The sequence below is a fragment of the Bipolaris maydis genome (genome assembly GCF_028858645.1).
Source record: "Bipolaris maydis strain C4 unplaced genomic scaffold PSV08scaffold_2, whole genome shotgun sequence".
Classification (NCBI taxonomy): domain Eukaryota; kingdom Fungi; phylum Ascomycota; class Dothideomycetes; order Pleosporales; family Pleosporaceae; genus Bipolaris; species Bipolaris maydis.
The window spans coordinates 424,396-440,818 of NW_027093858.1; the positions used below are offsets into that span (position 1 = coordinate 424,396).

At 50.9% G+C, this 16,423-nt stretch overlaps 6 protein-coding genes across 6 annotated transcripts; 3 read left to right on the plus strand and 3 right to left on the minus strand.

Moving 5' to 3' along the window:
- Nucleotides 1–115: 115 nt before the first annotated feature.
- Nucleotides 116–1,170, minus strand: PSV08DRAFT_262736 (uncharacterized protein). Its single transcript, XM_014229531.2, has 2 exons — nucleotides 580–1,170; nucleotides 116–513 (listed from the first exon to the last, which is right to left on the minus strand). The coding sequence occupies exons 1-2, from the start codon at nucleotides 1,133–1,135 to the stop codon at nucleotides 323–325; spliced, it is 747 nt and encodes a 248-aa protein (XP_014085006.1). The 5' UTR covers nucleotides 1,136–1,170; the 3' UTR covers nucleotides 116–322.
- A 1,840-nt stretch (nucleotides 1,171–3,010) lies between these two features.
- Nucleotides 3,011–3,996, plus strand: PSV08DRAFT_262745 (uncharacterized protein; the record flags this gene model as incomplete). The annotated part of the gene is made up of 1 exon (XM_014229529.2): nucleotides 3,011–3,996. A coding segment is annotated over exon 1 (931 nt), but the record flags the coding sequence as incomplete, so codon positions are not given.
- PSV08DRAFT_262749 (uncharacterized protein) lies at nucleotides 3,977–4,659 on the plus strand. The gene has a single exon (XM_066092488.1). It carries the CDS (start codon nucleotides 4,051–4,053, stop codon nucleotides 4,513–4,515), a length of 465 nt encoding a protein of 154 aa, XP_065949710.1. The 5' UTR covers nucleotides 3,977–4,050; the 3' UTR covers nucleotides 4,516–4,659.
- Nucleotides 4,660–8,250: 3,591 nt separating this feature from the next.
- On the minus strand, nucleotides 8,251–10,062 carry PSV08DRAFT_215075 (uncharacterized protein). The gene is made up of 2 exons (XM_014229528.2): nucleotides 9,855–10,062; nucleotides 8,251–9,764 (listed from the first exon to the last, which is right to left on the minus strand). The coding sequence occupies exons 1-2, from the start codon at nucleotides 9,969–9,971 to the stop codon at nucleotides 8,442–8,444; spliced, it is 1,440 nt and encodes a 479-aa protein (XP_014085003.1). The 5' UTR covers nucleotides 9,972–10,062; the 3' UTR covers nucleotides 8,251–8,441.
- A 2,081-nt stretch (nucleotides 10,063–12,143) lies between these two features.
- PSV08DRAFT_358640 (uncharacterized protein) lies at nucleotides 12,144–13,714 on the plus strand. The gene is made up of 2 exons (XM_014229527.1): nucleotides 12,144–12,391; nucleotides 12,476–13,714. The coding sequence occupies exons 1-2, from the start codon at nucleotides 12,223–12,225 to the stop codon at nucleotides 13,525–13,527; spliced, it is 1,221 nt and encodes a 406-aa protein (XP_014085002.1). The 5' UTR covers nucleotides 12,144–12,222; the 3' UTR covers nucleotides 13,528–13,714.
- A 262-nt stretch (nucleotides 13,715–13,976) lies between these two features.
- Nucleotides 13,977–16,201, minus strand: PSV08DRAFT_215079 (cytochrome P450). The gene is made up of 6 exons (XM_014229526.2): nucleotides 15,904–16,201; nucleotides 15,327–15,801; nucleotides 15,202–15,277; nucleotides 14,784–15,142; nucleotides 14,459–14,704; nucleotides 13,977–14,395 (listed from the first exon to the last, which is right to left on the minus strand). Exons 1-6 carry the CDS (start codon nucleotides 16,154–16,156, stop codon nucleotides 14,230–14,232), a joined length of 1,575 nt encoding a protein of 524 aa, XP_014085001.1. The 5' UTR covers nucleotides 16,157–16,201; the 3' UTR covers nucleotides 13,977–14,229.
- Nucleotides 16,202–16,423: the final 222 nt, after the last annotated feature.

The following is a 16,423-nucleotide window of genomic DNA, read 5'->3' on the forward strand; positions in this document are numbered from 1 at the left end:
AACCAACGCCTGTAAAGATATGCAGTAAAGGTGGATAGTTCAAATTTCATGCAACATGGTGTCAACTTCAGTGTGGTGTGATGAGAACACAACGTTACACAGGCAGTCAGATTGTGATTGGTAAAGTTTATGTGATTTGTCTAAATTAGTCTATATTGAACACGATTCTTCTTTTTTCAAAGAATTCAGGTATCAAACGGTAGCTATGCAAACTGAGAAACACCATAGACCACTCCAAGTTTCCTTTACAACACCAACTCCGTGTTCAGGTATATAACAATCAGAATAAGCGAGTGCGAAAACCAAGGGCACTGTGGTACATTTACAACTCTGTGCCACTTTGACGAATTGATTCATCTTTCGATTCATTCTTGTATTCCTCTTTCCATTCATCGCGACCATACTTGATAATGTCGGCTTGCTCAAGGACCCAGTACTTGGAAGGGGCCTTGCCTTCGCGCGCAATTCGCGCAGCATTGACGGCGGCCTGTCCGAGAATTTTCTGGTCCACGCCTGAGGTCCAAGGGTCAGTTTGGTTGACCTGTGTGTACAGTGGGAAGAAAGGAGGGAATTACATACCAATCAAGTCTTGAAGGCCCTGGCTAATCTTGTGAATGTTTCCAATGGTAGTCTCGAGGAAGATGGACTTGGGCCTCTCGCGATCACCGACAATCATGCCTGGTCTTAGTACAATGGCGTGTTCAAAGTCCAAGTCACGGATGGCGTCTTCGACGCCAATCTTCATTTTGCTGTAGGGCAGATTTCGGCCGACAAAACTCCGTATCAGCCCGGCAGATATGAAAACGTAGATGCTGGCGCCAGCAGCCTTGGATGCCTTGGCCGTCTCTATGCAGAGATCGTGGTCGATCTTGCGCTGGTTTTCAAGCCCACCAGCTAGAGCGCGTGTGGTGCCGATGCCATTGAAGGCAACGTACGGCTTAGGGTCCCATTTGGAAATGATGTCCCCCCACTTTGATGTATCAGCTTCTAGGATGGCTTCCAGCTTCGATGATTGGGCTCTTGGTAAGCGTCTGGAGATGGTCTTGATCGAGACGTAAGTTTCATTGGCAATGAGGGCGCCGAGAATATGGCTGCCAACAGCACCAGTACTGCCGAAAACTGCCGCTGTAGTCATATCTGGTTTTGTCTTTGCAAGGGCGTAGATCGGCAGTAGGAAGTTAAAAAAAATGATAACAATATCGAAACGAAAATTTGCGAGTGGCACCGGGTCGATGCAATGCGGCTGAAGAGTGAGGGGTCAAGGGGCCAATGGCAAGCGCCAGCAGTGGCTGACGAGAGCCACATGGCATTAATCACCGAGGATTGCGCAAGTCGGAAGGAGGAGCGGGAAAGGCGACAGCTGACTGCATGCGCCAGGGGTGGGGATCTCGGGCTAAGCTTCCCCTCAGCCCCTGTCGGTACGTGGCTGACAAGATGCATCCACCGATCCATTGCGATGCTGTCGGAAGTTGGAGCGGGCTAGCGCGCAGTCTAGTGTGGCTCACGGGATATTATTGCGTCGGGGCTCGGTGTCGCTGGATGCTGGCTTACCTCTACGTACGTGTGCATATGCAGATAACCATTACCTCACCGCGTGTGGCATACTGCATGTGGTCAGTGCGTGCAACAGTTCAGCCGATGCAACACCCCACCGAAATAGGCGCCCACCAAAAAATAAAGCTTTTAACTACTACACACTAAAACGTTGTTATCGCGAGATGTTTTAGTAGAGTACTCTTATAAAGCTATAATATATTACTATTTACTTATGTTTCTTTAGTAGTCTAATATTATAGCCACGCGTAGTAGTTTTAGTAGGAGGCTTAGTAAGTAGCGTCACAGTGCGGGTCCGTACACTCCACGTAAGCTTAAGTATCAGCTACGCAGACAACAACGAAGCTTTGTTGTCTTGTGCCTGCCTTTTGGCTGAGTGGTAGGCGCGTGTAGCTGCATGCTCGGCTCCGCTAGGAGCCCTCCCTAACAAATACTAAACTTTTTTATAGCTATATAGTATAAAAGCAAACTTTCTATATCTTGTAAATTAGTTACTATAATTACTTTTATAAGAGCTATTATAATACTAAACATATTACGCGTTAAAGATAATAGAGAGATATTTCAGTAGGGCTGATAGTGTTGCATTGGCTGAACTGTTGCATACACTGACCACATCTAGTAAGCCATGGAAGGGGCGTTGCGGCCCGCCTAGGGCGCCCGTTCTGTCGCATGCATCTTGTTCTTGGCAGACCATGAAGAGTTAGAGAAGATACGGAATTGAGCCCCACGTACTGAATACAAGACTCTGACTGCGGCTTAAGGCCTCCCTTGGCAGACCCTCCGCATGTTCTCCTCGGCCTGGGCTGTCATGTTGCGCTCGGCTGGTCACGTACACTTGTGCTTTGTGAGCACGGCCTCATCATACTTGCACCCTCCTGGCTGGCATCGTATTCCCTTGGTGTTTTGAGTGCTTGAGAACATTCTAGCTTGGTTCCAATCGTCTGTCTATCTGACCCAATTCACGACGTAAATCTTGTCTGGGCCATGTCTTTGTCAGCTTCGAATTCAGAATGTTCATGACTTTGATGGTTTCCAGCTGTTTGCCGTATGTGTGCTCTATCGGACTATTTTTCTCGGAAAAGAATCGCAGGTGTCGCGTCAGCCTGCCTGAATAGGGTACCAAGAAAGAAAAAAAGTCTGTTACCAATACTAGCGCTATGCTGTGCTCAGTTGGCTGATGCCTGCCAGTAAGAGAGGTAGGATTGTCTATGCGTCACGTGCCCACGGCTGACTTTCAGTGCCAGGTGCATATGCACCTTTTGCCTGTACAAACTTAACAATAGGGGGCCTCAGAGAAACTCTGGAATAGGTCCACTTTTGGTCGGTCGATGACCAAATCTGGGAATTCCCTCTTGCAAATATCCTCGAGGTATCGCACAGTCGGCGAGGGGGATCCATAGTGGTAGAATTGGCAGAACGTTTAAAAGTAAAGCATAATTCCATCATGGAAATCATCGCTACCCTTCAGTTTACCATCTCTCAGATTGCACTGCCTTCATTGTCGCCATGCGTTCGGTAACTTCTCTTGTCAGCTTTTCAGCTTGCCTGCTTGCGTCCAGTGTCACTGCCGCAGATACGCCACTCACGGTCAACGGAAAGAAGTTCTACTCCCAAGACATCATCACTAGGGATGTGGTCGTTGTTGGTGGCGGTTCCAGTGGCTGTCATATAGCGGTACGCCTGCAGGACGCCGGAAAATCCGTCGTTGTCGTCGAGAAATCAGCCAGGCTTGGTGGTCACGTGGCAACTTACACCGACCCAGCAACACGCAAGACAGCTGAGCAGGGCCTGGTGACTTTCCATAATACTACCCACGTCACCGACTACCTCACCCGCCTCGACATTCCCCTCGCTCCCATCTCTTTCTCCCCGTCAACCAACTTCGACTATGACTTGCGCACTGGCAAGCCCGTCAACCGGACCTACAACCCCACCCAGGAGGAGTTTGCTGCAGGCTTTGCAGGCTATAGCGCACAGCTTGCAAAGTATCCCCAGTTGAACGATGGCACCTTCCTGCCATACCCTGTCCCCGAGGACTTGACCATGCCATTTGGCAAGTTCCTCGAGAAGTACAACCTTACCGGAGCCCTCATGCAAATGTACAACTTCAACTGGGGAACGGGCAATTTTCTGACCAACCCAACTGTCGAGCAAATGCGATACTGGGGAGCCAACACTGTCGCAGCTGTCACGACCGGCAAATTTCTCGTCACCGCTCGTCACAACAGCAGCGAGATCTACACCAAAGTCGGTAATGTCCTGGGTGCCACTTCCAGTGTTCTCCTCAACTCCGAGGTCACCTACACCCGCCGAAGTGAGGGAAAGACCGGCGTTCAGCTCATTGTCAAAACTCCAGAGGGATCCAAACTTCTTGTTGCCAAGAAGCTCGTCATTGCCATTCCCCCCAAGCTGGATTTCGTTGCTCCTTTGGACCTGAGCAAGACTGAAAAGGACCTGTTTGGAAAGTACATCGACGCGGGTTACTATGTCGGTATGGTCAGAAACACTGGCATTCCCGCCAGAACTCTCATTACCAACTCGGCCCAGGATACCCCATACAACTTGCCTGTCCTCCCAGCTGTGAACATCATGAACCCAACTGCTATCGATGGTGTTTGGACCGTCTTCTCGAGCAGCTTGCAAAGCAAGGCTTCGTTCCCCTGGGCCGATGACGCAGTCAAGGCTGATATTATCCGATCCATCAAGGCGCTTCAAACGGCGAACCCTGACAAGTTCCAACAGACGGAGCCAGAGATCATCGAGTGGCACTCCCATGCACCGTACTTTTTGCAAGTCAGCTCTGAGGAGATCAAGAACGGCTTCTACGCCAAGCTCTACGCCCTGCAAGGTTTGAGGAACACGCACTTCACTGGTGCTGCTTGGCGTGTGCATGACAGCAGCCAGATCTGGAAGTACACTGATACACAAGTCCTTCCCAAGCTCCTTGCAGGTTTGTAATTTTTAATACCTCAAGCCATGTAGATAGCATAGTAGATAGGATGACAGTAGCAGCGAGGCCGTCAACCAACCCCTTCCCTTCCATAGCAATCTAATCTAAACATGGTTGACAGCCGTTGTTACCGTGTTGGTGGAATTTTTACTAAAATGCTTGTCTCTGCCCTGCATCCCTCACGCCACGTGCAAATTGGTGCAGATCGATAACGCCACTCGTATGCAACTTTAATTAACATGGCGATACGCACCGTTTGTGACATGGTTTGTGGGGGTCAACCAAACATGCCTATTTCTTTAGCCTACGTTCCTCGGGCCGCGTGCAAAATCTTTGTGCATCAAGAAACCCACTCAAATGCAACCTAACGAGCATGATGATAGTCTCCTTGTCGGCACATGCATCGGTTCGTGAACTTGCCCGAGATGCATTTATTGGCTGTGGGGGAGCCACGGCACATGCAAACCAGTATGTACCAAGAACACTTGTTCAGATGTCCATCTAAACTTATATGGGTGATAGCCCTTCACCCTATGGACGAGAGATACGTCGCTTCACACGGGCCACTACCAGCCAGGTCTCAACTAAAATAACAATAGCACGCCAGAAAGCGAGTAACTTCACCGCTCTATAACACTACTACAATATTATGACCGTCCCCACTTTTTTTGCACATGGCCGTTGTAATAGTACTCTAAATGTCTGAAAGTTAAAAATTGTTTTAGAAAGATGCAAGAAAACGAGGGCCTGCACATGATTATCGAGTAGAACCCTGTCTTGCCATGGCGCCACTTTTCTTTGTCCACCGGGCGTTCCTTGCCGTGACCAATGCACGGTTCGTTCGGGCTCGACCCAAGAAGCTGCCCTGGTCTCCGCCACATTGCATAACCTCCACCCCCCGGCACCACGGCAATTCCGTGCGTATCCAAACAGTACCTCACTAGTTTGCAGGATCTGGAACAGCGTCTTTTCTCTCCTCTAACAATGCACCCCCGAAGGGCATGATCTGCAAGGGAAAGAAGAAGGTTGTAAATAACGGTCCGAAAAGTGATACTACGTTCGAGTTAAAGTTTCTTGTTGGCTGACTCGCAAAAAGGTTTTATTAGTAAGTTATTTTCTGGGTTCTTTGCAAGGCCTCTGTGGCTGCTCGTCTCGAGCGTCCTTATCGGTTCCTGTGTAGAAAACGAGGAACCCTCCCGGAGTACGCCCGTACGTCTGTAAGTACTATAGCTGTACTCGGTGCCAGTAGCGGAGTCAGAAAATGAAACAATGGCTAATATGTTCTTAGCAACTTGTGCGAAGCGTGCACGACTGTTTTTCAGCTGCGTGCTTATTGTTCATTTGAGATGAGCATTTGCCAAATTGCGGTAGGCCATGAGACTAATCCAAACACGATACTAGAGGGTATGTACTTCAAGGACCGACCAGAACTTTGCTGAAAAGATGTACACCCCTGCGCACGTTACAGGACCAACTACTTACATAGATCCGATTGTGACATACAGGCAGGGCGCAGGCAATGAGACAGTAATGCAATGCAAGAAATCAAAAGAGGTTCTGACTGATTCCCAATCACCGCAGCCAAAGTCTTGAACTTCAGCTCAAACTCGCTCGTATTTTGACATGTCCTCATGACGTGATTTGAGACAAGGCAGCCAATCGAAGAGGGCCGTTGAAGTCGGATCTTGCTACGCCAACGGCGTCGTGTACGTGGTACGTTTACGGCATGGATTTGATGTGATGTCCATCGGGCATATCTCCATCTGTAAGTACTAACGACTATGTACACACACATGCCAACGGTATATGTACTTGGATCCCGCCGGTTGGCCAACGGGCGGCTTCAGATGGGGCCAAGAACCCAAGCATTGAAGCGCGGTTAGTTACGTCGATCAGCCCAGTCGACATGCGGTGGAGGGCTGGGCGAGCTGCTGAGGTAATTAGCGTTTCTCTCTAGTGAAGAGGCGCGCGCCGGGGGCTATCGCGCTAAACCAAACGTCATTCCCCATTAGCGCTGCGCCACGCACGACCACGGATCTTCTCTTGTCAACGTCAAAGCCAAAGCCCCGAACACGCGGCTACGCAGTGCCACCAATGTCTAGCCCCCGTTACCTCTACACAGCATCGTCAATCGGCTCCTGTACCCCAGTCCCCCCCCTTCCCCTTCACGTGTGGCTTTATGTCGGTCAACACTGTCCTGCCTGTCCTACCTGCAGCATGCTGTCGCCGATGCTGTCTGCATCCACCAGCCTGCGACTCTTGTCACACCACCCCTAGTTATACAGACAGGCTTGCTTATATGTTTGCAGCAAAAAGGCATGTTGGACGAGCCAGCAACAACAACCGCTGCATGCTATCTGGAACCTTTTACAGCATGCGTCGACCGTGGTTGCGCCTTGTCGAGTCCCTGCATCCAGACCAACGTCTGCCACCTACCTACTCTGTACCCAGTACTTACACTCCGACGCTACGTCCCTGGCCACAAGTAGCGTCCGCGAAGTAGTGGAAACTCAGTTAGCTAGACTCGCAAGGAAACCTACAGACAGTGCGCCTTGCAAGATTCGACATGGACGTACGAGCCACACTCGGAGCCCCACCGGGCCTCCGCTAACCAGTGACGAGTAGTGTAAATGTTAATAATGAGTAAGTACTATCAGCGGCGAACATGTGACCCGGCCAACCATTGGATCACAATCTGCGCCCCTTCCCATCAGCCCGGCCTGACAGCTGTCTATCATCGCATTCCGCGAACTCGATCTCCGGAAAAAAGTAAAACACGAACATGTAGTCGGGTTACAGCAGCAAGCGATAACACATCAACGGAACCCCTTGTCCGTTCCCCCCCTCTTCGCCCCTCCCCCAGCATTAACAACCGATGACGCGATACGTGAACCAGCTTCCGTTGTTATGCAGTCCTTCTATTGCCACCCCTCTTCCCCCCGCCCCTTTCCCTTACTCCGCGGAACAAGGCTGAGTGCGTGCATATTTGGAATAACTCAATTTGATATATTGACACAGCCGTGCGGAATCTCCCCGAAGTTGTCATCAATCTTTCCGTACGCTTGACTAGCTGGCTCTCTCTCTCTCTCTCGGGTTCTACCCTGTAACAACAGCTTGTCTTGGGGACAGGGCAGGGTAGGGCGGGAAAAAAAGAAGCGAGTGAACCGCGACGGACACCCTTGGACATGTTTTTGGCGACTGCATTTTTTTTGCTGCATGTTTTGCTCAGCATACAGATCCTTAGGCTGATTGGCGGTATGATTTATCTCTTGGTTGCTTGGAGCACGCGTTAGAGGCAAGAAACTAGCCAGCTGTAAATCGCTACTATAGTGCTTATTTGTGTACCGATCATGGGCTTTTCGGTAACATATTGGGCCAGAGTCAAGATGAGCAAAGATAAGTCCTCTTTCTAACTAAGCAGGCTGGAGGAGGAAGAGAGGGGGAAAAAAAAAGGACCTTTTTTTGGTTGCGAGAACGGGCGGGAGGATCGGGCGAGAGGGAGCGAGGACGGGATGAGCAAAGATGAGGGATCATGTTCCTACGACCCACGCGTAAAAAAGTGGACTGGTCGATAAAAAAAACCAATGCACGGATAAATCAACAAAAAAAACCCGAGTATCGAGATGCGAGGGAAGAAGGGTCGTAACATTCGGTTTTATGGGCAAAAAAAAAAGATCCACAAAAAAGAGGGGAGAGGGAGGGAGGCGGGTATTCCCTAAAGGGTCTCTCGGCGCTAAGAAAACTGAGAGAGCGCAAAACAGTTTAAATTATGTCTCTTATCTAAACCAAGTTTTTTGTCTTTCTGCCACGCCTCCCAAAAGAAGTTATAAAAAAATGTAGTTATAAGCAAAACAACATGTGATAATTACTAAAAAGTATTGTATTAACAAATCTGCCATTCTTGGGGGAAAAATGCATAGTACCAAGAAAAACGCTAGATTATGTAAATGTCTTGTTCTAACTTGTTGACTATTGTTTCAGCGCGGGCTAGAGACTCCTTCTGCGCATCCCCCAGGATCATGGTGCCTATGCTCTTGACGTCGCACAGAAGGGCTTTGACGGCCCTGAGTTGAAAGTTGATGAGGGCACGGACGAGATGGTCCCACTCTAGGGCTGAGTTAATCTTGTAGTCTCCGAGGAGCAGTTGTTGCCAGCCTGACGTGGTGGGCCGAGATGGCGACGACGAGGCGGCCGCTGATGCGGTAGCTGCTGTGAGGCACTGGCTATCCATGTCCATGTCGGTTGTGGAGCCCGAGAGATGTGGGCCGGGTAGACAGGCGAGCTGCGCGGGTGCCACCGTAGTAGTGCCGCTGTGGTTGTGCGTGTTGTTTCGCAGACCTCCATCTTCCATGCGGTACATTGTCACAATGCGACTGCATGCTACCACTATACGTTCGCTCATGAATACGAGCAGGACAAAGTTTTCGCGCTTAGCCATGCAGTTGCTGCACTTGAGCATGCAGCGGCAGAGTTCAATGACTTCTTTTTGGTTGGCGACGATAGAGTCGAGTCCTGCTCTGCTTCCTGAACTGCAGCTTGCTTCCAGTTTTTCTAGGGCGAAGATGACGTCGGCGAGGCATTGGCAGGTTTTCTCAAATGAGCCTTGCGACCAGTACATTGAGGATGTGATGCCGGAGATGTCGAGGGATTCCGTGTCGATGGGACCCATTTCGAATTGTGAGTCGTGTGATTGGCTGCTGGATAGCACTTGTTGTGGGGTTTCGTCTCTCGAGGCCGGGGGTGTGGGAAGGGCATGGGGAGTGCCGATGTTGGACCGAGCCATGGCGTCTGGGCTGTTGTAGTGTACGCTTGAGGAACAGAATGGAAAGGGCAGGATGCTGCATGTGCAGAGGTCGTCTCTTTGCTCGCTCATATCTCGTTGGTCGTAGTCGGCGAGGAATGGTAGGCTGGATGTTGATGATGATGATGATAATGATGATGCTTCAGAGAGGTGGTGTGATGTGTAGTCTGTAATTTGTGGGTCTCCTTTCTCACTTCCATCGTTTCCGTCTGTGTGGCCTGATGATATAGAGCCTCGTTGCTTTATGTGATCTTCTCCCTCGTTCCCGCTGTCTTTGGGGCTCGGTGATGTCTGTGGTTGGGCAGACCTGTCTGATGGTTGGGATTCCTGGCGTTTGGAGTTGATGTCTGTCTTCCATACTCGCTGGCTACTTCTTTGCCTCACTGATGTGAAACTGCATGTCTTTTTTAAACGCCGGCATCGACTGCAGCTTTTTCCACTGACAGTGCATTTGACCTATACGAATTTGCTCCACGCGTCAGCAAACCAGATACTGAAAGCGTATGTTTGCTTGAAGGGGTAAAATCCAAGTCTTGGTAGTCTTACCTTGTATGCTCTGCATCGGTCGCAGGCTGAGTTCATTCCTGGGTTGAGGGATCCATATGGCCTCTCGACAAACTCTGCCTCCTTGGTAGGCGAGTTGCAGTGTAGGGTTCCGAACATGATGAGCAGATGATCTTCTCTATCCAACCTATCCTTTTCCAAATGTGAACGGCGGTGAAGGAGGTTGCCAGCTCGGATTTGTTTCTTTTGTAGAATATGTACAACTTGAAAAATCGGGGCCTTGATGAATAAATGGGTGTGAATAATGGCACCACGACCAATGCCGAGATGGTACTAGTAGTTGTAGTAGTCGCTGAATGAAACATTCATAAATATGTCGGATATTCGGACTCGATAAGCAAGCCCGAGAGCCGCGTTACCAAAGATAGGCGGTTTGGACGCCAGTGGCTGCCTTGTTAGCCATTTCCTGGGAATTGACGATCCAGGTGCTTAGTGTTGGTGGCTGCTGACAGAAGGTGAGACCGAGTACAAGGTGGATCCCCCGCGCTTCAGATACCAAGGCGGCCCTAGGGCCAAATGTCGGTGGGTATCGCTGGGAGCCCTGAGGCGTTGGTTTGGCGTGCTGCTGCGGCCCGTTTGGCCTCCTGGTCACAACATAACGCCCTAATTTTTCGTATCGTAGTATGTGGCGTTCAGGGCCCCAACCCTTGGCCGGTTCGCTAAGCACATTAGTATTAGTCGGAAGGTTTGTAATGCCTTGGAGCCGCATGCACAGTGTTTTTTGCATGTTGCGAGCAGGCTAGCCGAGGCCGTCTGTGGTTGCAGATTTGTGGCTGTCGGCTTATCCCGTTCTCCCTCGAGCTGCGTAGAGAACTTACGCACACTTTACCCGTAGGCTGACAGGGTCCATCGGCGCAAGCAGAGTCTACCACTTACGCAGTGGACAGGCTGGGTGCTAGGCCGAGCCAACACGGTGATTTCCAAAGTACTCGCAGGGCTGGCGAGTGGGCCTCCCATGGGGTGCGTGCGCATGTAGTGTTAGACTGATAGTTTTAAGGATGCAAGTACATAGTACTTGTTCAATTAGCTTGGAACATGCAAGATATGAGTAACTCGGCGCTTGGCATGGCGCCGAGTTGTCAGCATGGATGCTGTTCGGCCATCGAGGGTGAAGGAAGGAATGTCCGCGAGGTCTTGGGTGCACGTGGGCGACGTGGGGGGGATGGGTGCAGATGGTCGCAGGCCGGCGCAGGCTGGTTACCAGGGGCGCATGCCCGGGGTCTTCGGGAGGATGCGGGAGGCCAATCGGGAAACGCTATTGACGTTTGAGAGAGTTTGTTAAGCCAGAGTGATGTAAGCAGGAACAGGCCGTTCGGTCACCGTACGTACAACCCACTACTACCACACTGCCGCTGAGCACGTAAGCGGACAGTTTGACTGACTGTCTTGTATGCCTGAATGCCTTGTCTGTCGGTTGCGCTGAGACAAATGCGATACGTCGACGCCTGATTCAGCACTTCAGCGCTTGGGCATGTTGTCGCCCAAGCTCTCACTCTCGCCATTTTCGGTGCATTCTAGCTCACTTCTAGTCGCTGCTGCAAATAGCGCGAGGCAGCCCAAACACAGCCCAAATGCAGCCTTGGCTGGTAGATCCATCAAGCCAAAGGAGCGGAAGGTCGTGTCTGCCTCCAAATTGGAACGTGTACAAGAGCAGCAGGGATGGCGATGTTTTCACCACGCAGGGTAATGCCAGGCAATGACGATGACGATGAGCTAGTGATTCTGGGCAGATTACAACACATGCCAATCTATCGATATAGGCTATTGTGTACGTCTTTAGGCGTCTTCTCTAATGCCAAAGGCCATTGGCATGATCAATCTGTTGGCACTGGGTGTAGGCTCACCCTTGGTTGTCAAAACATGTCCATGTGACCCTGTAGCTTGGAGCGTTTCTTGTTGTTAGCCCCTTCCATCATGCTAGTCTCCTGGCGGTCTGGGTACAGTAGAGTGAAATGATATACGTAGTCCAAAACACAAGCTAATAGTTAGCTTATCTGCGAAAGGAAATCAGCAATAGAACTCTAGTTATAGCAGGCACGCAATCAGGCACTCCTAGCATACCCCTACTTACACAAAAGTAACGAATTGAGCCAACTCGGGCTAACCCTCGCCCCCTAGCTCCCTTGCCGGTAGGCGAAACGGACGAGAGAAGACGCAACACCGAACAGGCCCTCCGCCCTTTCAAAGCGCCAAGCTAGCCTTGCCAAATACGGATTAGCGCTAGACGGTGCGAGCAAGGGCGGGGGGCTGACTGTCGCTCCACCCTCCCTCGCGCTCATCATACTATCCCACTCGCCGTTCCGTTGTTCGTACACGCTACACCTTGTCAACTGGACCACCTTGCGACACCATGCTAACCACTCCCGCACAACTCCCTAGCCCGGTGGAAAGCCAGGAAAATAACGTCTCAACCAACAACAACAATAACAACGATGCGGCCAGCACAGACAAGCGGAAACCAGTGCGCCGCGACCAAGAGAAACGACGTCAGCAAAACATCAAGGCACAGAAAAAATACCGTACGTTGCCTGCCTCTGCACTTCAGCGTCTCACGCCGAATCTCCCTCTACTTACCCAGCATCGTTTCTGACTTGCCAGTCCAGGCGACAAACTGAAGAGACGCCTCGATCAACTCGAGACGCTCGCCGCCACCGTCGCTGAAGGCGCTGCAATAGCTGAGACAACCACTCCTGATGCCGTCGTCATCACAACTCCTGCACCTTCAAGTGTGTCGTCGAGAATATCGTCACGAAGCATCACAGCCGATGGCCAGATCATGTGTCATTACTTGGGACAAAGTCTCAGTGAATATAGCAGTGAATCTACTGCCTTCTCTGACCTCGACCTCTCCACCTCCATCTTCTCAAACTCTCCTTCGGACCTCGCCCCTTGCGACCCAGCCAGCTCCATCGACATGTCCAATCTGATCCAAACCGTCGACGCCACGTCGAGGTTGCATCCTTGGATTGATTATGTCGAGTGTGGGTGTGTCAGCCCCCACGTTCAGGCCAGCTCAGCAGTAGGCATCAGCGGATACCGCGATCTGAAAGCGCTGAACCCCGACTTGAGCCCGTTCCCGGTCGACCCCGTTGACTACACGCTCAGTGTCGAACGCATCTGCATTGTGCGCGCAGTCACGGCAAACCGCCTGCATCTCGGCATCACCGAGGAAATGCTCTGTCATGATGATGCTGAATCTCCCTTCTTCCGCCCTTTCCGCAACACCATCGGCGATTCTGGGATTGAGGGCGTCGTCAGAACCATGCAGTCCATTTTCAAGAGTCTAAAGCCCGATCTTAGGCCGATAAAGGAACAGATTATGATCAGACATCATCCCATTATCGATCTTCTCCCATTTCCCACGTTGAGAAAGAACCTGATTAGCAAACAAGACTCCTTCTACAACCAGGAGCTTTACTATGATTTGATTAGCGGATTGGTCTGCTGGGCCGGTGTTGGAAGGTCTGCAGGAAATTCTGCTCCCGGCATACCATCGACAATCACGCCTTGGGACGGCAGAAGCTGGGAGGCTAGGACATGGTTCTTGCAGAAGTACTGGACGGAAGTTGGCGGTGAAGAAGGAGAATTAGTGCGACAGAGTGAATGGTGGCGAAGAATGAGGGGAGAGGACACTTCTCTTTGGCTAGGAGCCTAGAGGGCGCTAGCCTTGTTTATCTCGTGACGTTCTAATTTCTTTCAACATGATATTTTAGCTGTTCGCTTAGGTTTCGTATGATATATGTGTGGTTCGATTAGAACTTGGCGTTGAATCGGGAGGGGGGAGTTTTGGCGTTCAAAGGAGAAATAGTAGATCAGATCATATTCGATGTTTGTCGACTTGACTCCCTCGCAGCCCTTTGTCTGAAGGTTAGTTTTTTTCGAGCCAAGTCTGCTAATATTTGTCATATCAAGAGCAGAAGAAGAAATATGTGGCGCAAGGGGTACCGTGAGAAGCGCAAAAGTCGATTGCTCCCTGCGTATTTGCATACCGCTCGAAGTGCGAAGGCTACTGCCTACACATATTCGCACACCGCTCCAAAAGGTAAATATTCACCAAGCATCTTTTTTAAAACGAAAAAAAAGAAGAGATGAGATGAAACGGTTAAAAGAAACTGAAAAAAACTGATCATTTAAAACAGAGATCTAACTATCTTGTCCTTCCCAACCTTACACCGCGATGAAAGAGAAAGAGAAAAAAACAAAGTTTACAATTTCCCATCGACTCAGGGCCGATGCCCCACCAAGCAGCCAGCCACATATTCTCTAATGCTTATTTGCATTTTTCTTCCATCATTCTAGACTTGAATCCTTACAATTTCCCAACACCGTTCTAGACTCCCGCCATGGTTGGCGAAATCTAGTTGAACTTGACCTTGAAGCCCTTGGACTTGAGGCTGGGCAGAGGGACAACCATGTCGTGTGTGGGCTTGACATCCAACTCGGTGGTCTCGAAGAGGTCGAAGTCGACGGCACCAGGACGGAACATGGTGGCGATGATGTAGTTGAGTTCGCAGTAGGCAAGACTGGAAAATGCTCGTTAGTTTCGTTGTATGTGAGAGAGAAAGAAGGGAGAGGAAAAAACTTACTTCATTCCGAGGCAGTGGCGGGAGCCCTTGGAGAAGGGAACGTAGTTCTTCTTCATGGCAGGAGTGACGTTGCTGAGCCACCTGTCGGGGTTGAACTCGTGGGGGTTGGGGAAGATCTTGGGGTCCGTGTGCTGGAAGTAGGCGGACATGCCGACGGGGACGCCAGCGGGGATGACCCACTCCTTGAACTGCAGGGGCTGGTTGGGAGAGACACGTGGGCGGCGGTGAATGGTACCGAAGCTCAGACTATTAGTGTAGTGTGTTAGTTTTCCAATCATCTATGTGTGTGTTTGGGTGTGGATCATCTTGTGGGGGAGGGACGTACCGAAGACCTTCCTTGAGAACGGCTTGGAGGTACTCGGCCTTTTCGATCTCAGCCCAGCTAGGCTTCTTGTGGGGGTATCCCTCCATGATGGGCTTGAGCTCTTCGGTCAGACGGCGGTGGATCTCGGGGTTGGACTTGATGTAGTAGACAAGGAAGCACATGGTACCAGCGGTGGTCATGGTGCCGGAGCCGATGAGGACCTGAGCCTCACGGAGGAGACGCTCATCGGAAAGCTCGGAGGCGGGGAGATCGCTGTTGACAAGGTGACGGAAGAGGGTAGGGCGGCCGAGAAGCGAGGTATCCTTGGTGGGCTGGGCGCCCTTCTCACGCTTGGTGTCCTTGATGCTGTCATAGCACATCTGCCAAACAGTTAGTATGGCTGCAATATTCGGACTTGTGGTTGAGGAACTGAACGTACCATCCTGAAGGTGTTCCAGTTCTGCGCACCAGGGTCGATGACAGCGAGGATAGACTCGGGGATAAGACGGATAAGGCTATACTAATTAGCACATGTAGGCTTTGCGGGTGTGGGATGTTCCTTACTGGATAAGCCAAGGGAGACCCATGAAGAGAGGGAGTGTAACGACACCACTGTGGAAAAGATCGAACCAGCTGGGAGTGAAGTCAGGGGTGGAGGTGAAGTGGGGTGGTTCGTCGATGCAGAGAGCGCTGATGATATCGCCAGAGTAGGCAGTGAAGGCGTGGTCGAGCCTGACGACCTTGCCAGTGCCCTTGAACTCTTCAAAACGCTTGACAACGAGCTCCTCGGTGAGATCGGCGACCATGGGCTCCAGCCTGTTGACACCGGCGCGGGAGAAGTAAGGGTCGAGAGGCTTTCTCCTCTTGCGGTGAAGCTCGTGGGCCACAGTGGCCAAGTGAGAGCCCTCGAAGTCGACGACACCATTGACGAAACCCTCGTAACGGTCGCTGGGGCGGACAGAGCCAGAGACGTAGAGCTCATCGTAGTAGTCGGGATCGCGGATGGACAGCTCGTGGGGGTTGATCCTTACAATCGGGCCTAAGCATTGACGTTAGAATTCGTGTAATTTACGGTCTACCGGGTAGAGGGGTTTGCACAACGAGGATCCGGGGTATCGGGGAAAGCTGTCGTGGTACGTACCATACTTTTCGTGCATCTCCTCGATCTTGTGGAAGTACTGTCCCTTGTGGATGACATCGTAGTACAGCTCGTACCAGAAGGTTGCTGCAGCGATCTTGGGACCGGGGAACTTGGAGATGGGAGAGAGGTAAAGGCGGTAGATCACCAAGCCAATAGCATAGGCTGCGCTGAGTCCTGCGATGGCGATACCTGCGTTGAGAATGGCATTCTCAGGCAGGAGATCAAGGTACTTTTGCAACTGTATAGAAGACATGGCGAATGTGAATAGGAAGAAGAGAAGGTGAGAGACGCTCTTGTGTGGATGGCTTGACAAATTCTGTTGGCTGAGGGCTTGATGGTCTATAAGTGAGTCGCAGCGATACAGTAGACAAGGCAAAAAAATGCCATTGATACCAATAGTCTGATTGACACTGCACCGTCTTACCGGCGGGCTAGTGTTCTGGGATACGGTAGTTACCCAAAGCTGACCAAAATCGGGATTTTCGCCCAATTAGGCCACTTCCCATTCAGGACCACCATA

What these genes read in the sequence shown, in the direction of transcription:
- PSV08DRAFT_262736 (XM_014229531.2), bottom strand. Translation starts at nt 1,135, where the DNA reads ATGACTACAGCGGCAGTTTTCGGCAGTACTGGTGCTGTTGGCAGCCAT. An exon ending in GGGCCTTCAAGACTTGATTG is followed by an intron (nt 514 to 579) that starts GTATGTAATTCC and finishes CTTGGACCTCAG; the next exon opens with GCGTGGACCAGAAAATTCTC.
- PSV08DRAFT_262749 (XM_066092488.1), top strand. Translation starts at nt 4,051, where the DNA reads ATGGTCAGAAACACTGGCATTCCCGCCAGAACTCTCATTACCAACTCG.
- PSV08DRAFT_215075 (XM_014229528.2), bottom strand. Translation starts at nt 9,971, where the DNA reads ATGTTCGGAACCCTACACTGCAACTCGCCTACCAAGGAGGCAGAGTTT. An exon ending in ACCGATGCAGAGCATACAAG is followed by an intron (nt 9,765 to 9,854) that starts GTAAGACTACCA and finishes AAATTCGTATAG; the next exon opens with GTCAAATGCACTGTCAGTGG.
- PSV08DRAFT_358640 (XM_014229527.1), top strand. Translation starts at nt 12,223, where the DNA reads ATGCTAACCACTCCCGCACAACTCCCTAGCCCGGTGGAAAGCCAGGAA. An exon ending in CAAGGCACAGAAAAAATACC is followed by an intron (nt 12,392 to 12,475) that starts GTACGTTGCCTG and finishes TTGCCAGTCCAG; the next exon opens with GCGACAAACTGAAGAGACGC.
- PSV08DRAFT_215079 (XM_014229526.2), bottom strand. Translation starts at nt 16,156, where the DNA reads ATGTCTTCTATACAGTTGCAAAAGTACCTTGATCTCCTGCCTGAGAAT. An exon ending in ACTGGAACACCTTCAGGATG is followed by an intron (nt 15,143 to 15,201) that starts GTACGTTCAGTT and finishes ACTGTTTGGCAG; the next exon opens with ATGTGCTATGACAGCATCAA. An exon ending in GTTCTCAAGGAAGGTCTTCG is followed by an intron (nt 14,705 to 14,783) that starts GTACGTCCCTCC and finishes CTACACTAATAG; the next exon opens with TCTGAGCTTCGGTACCATTC.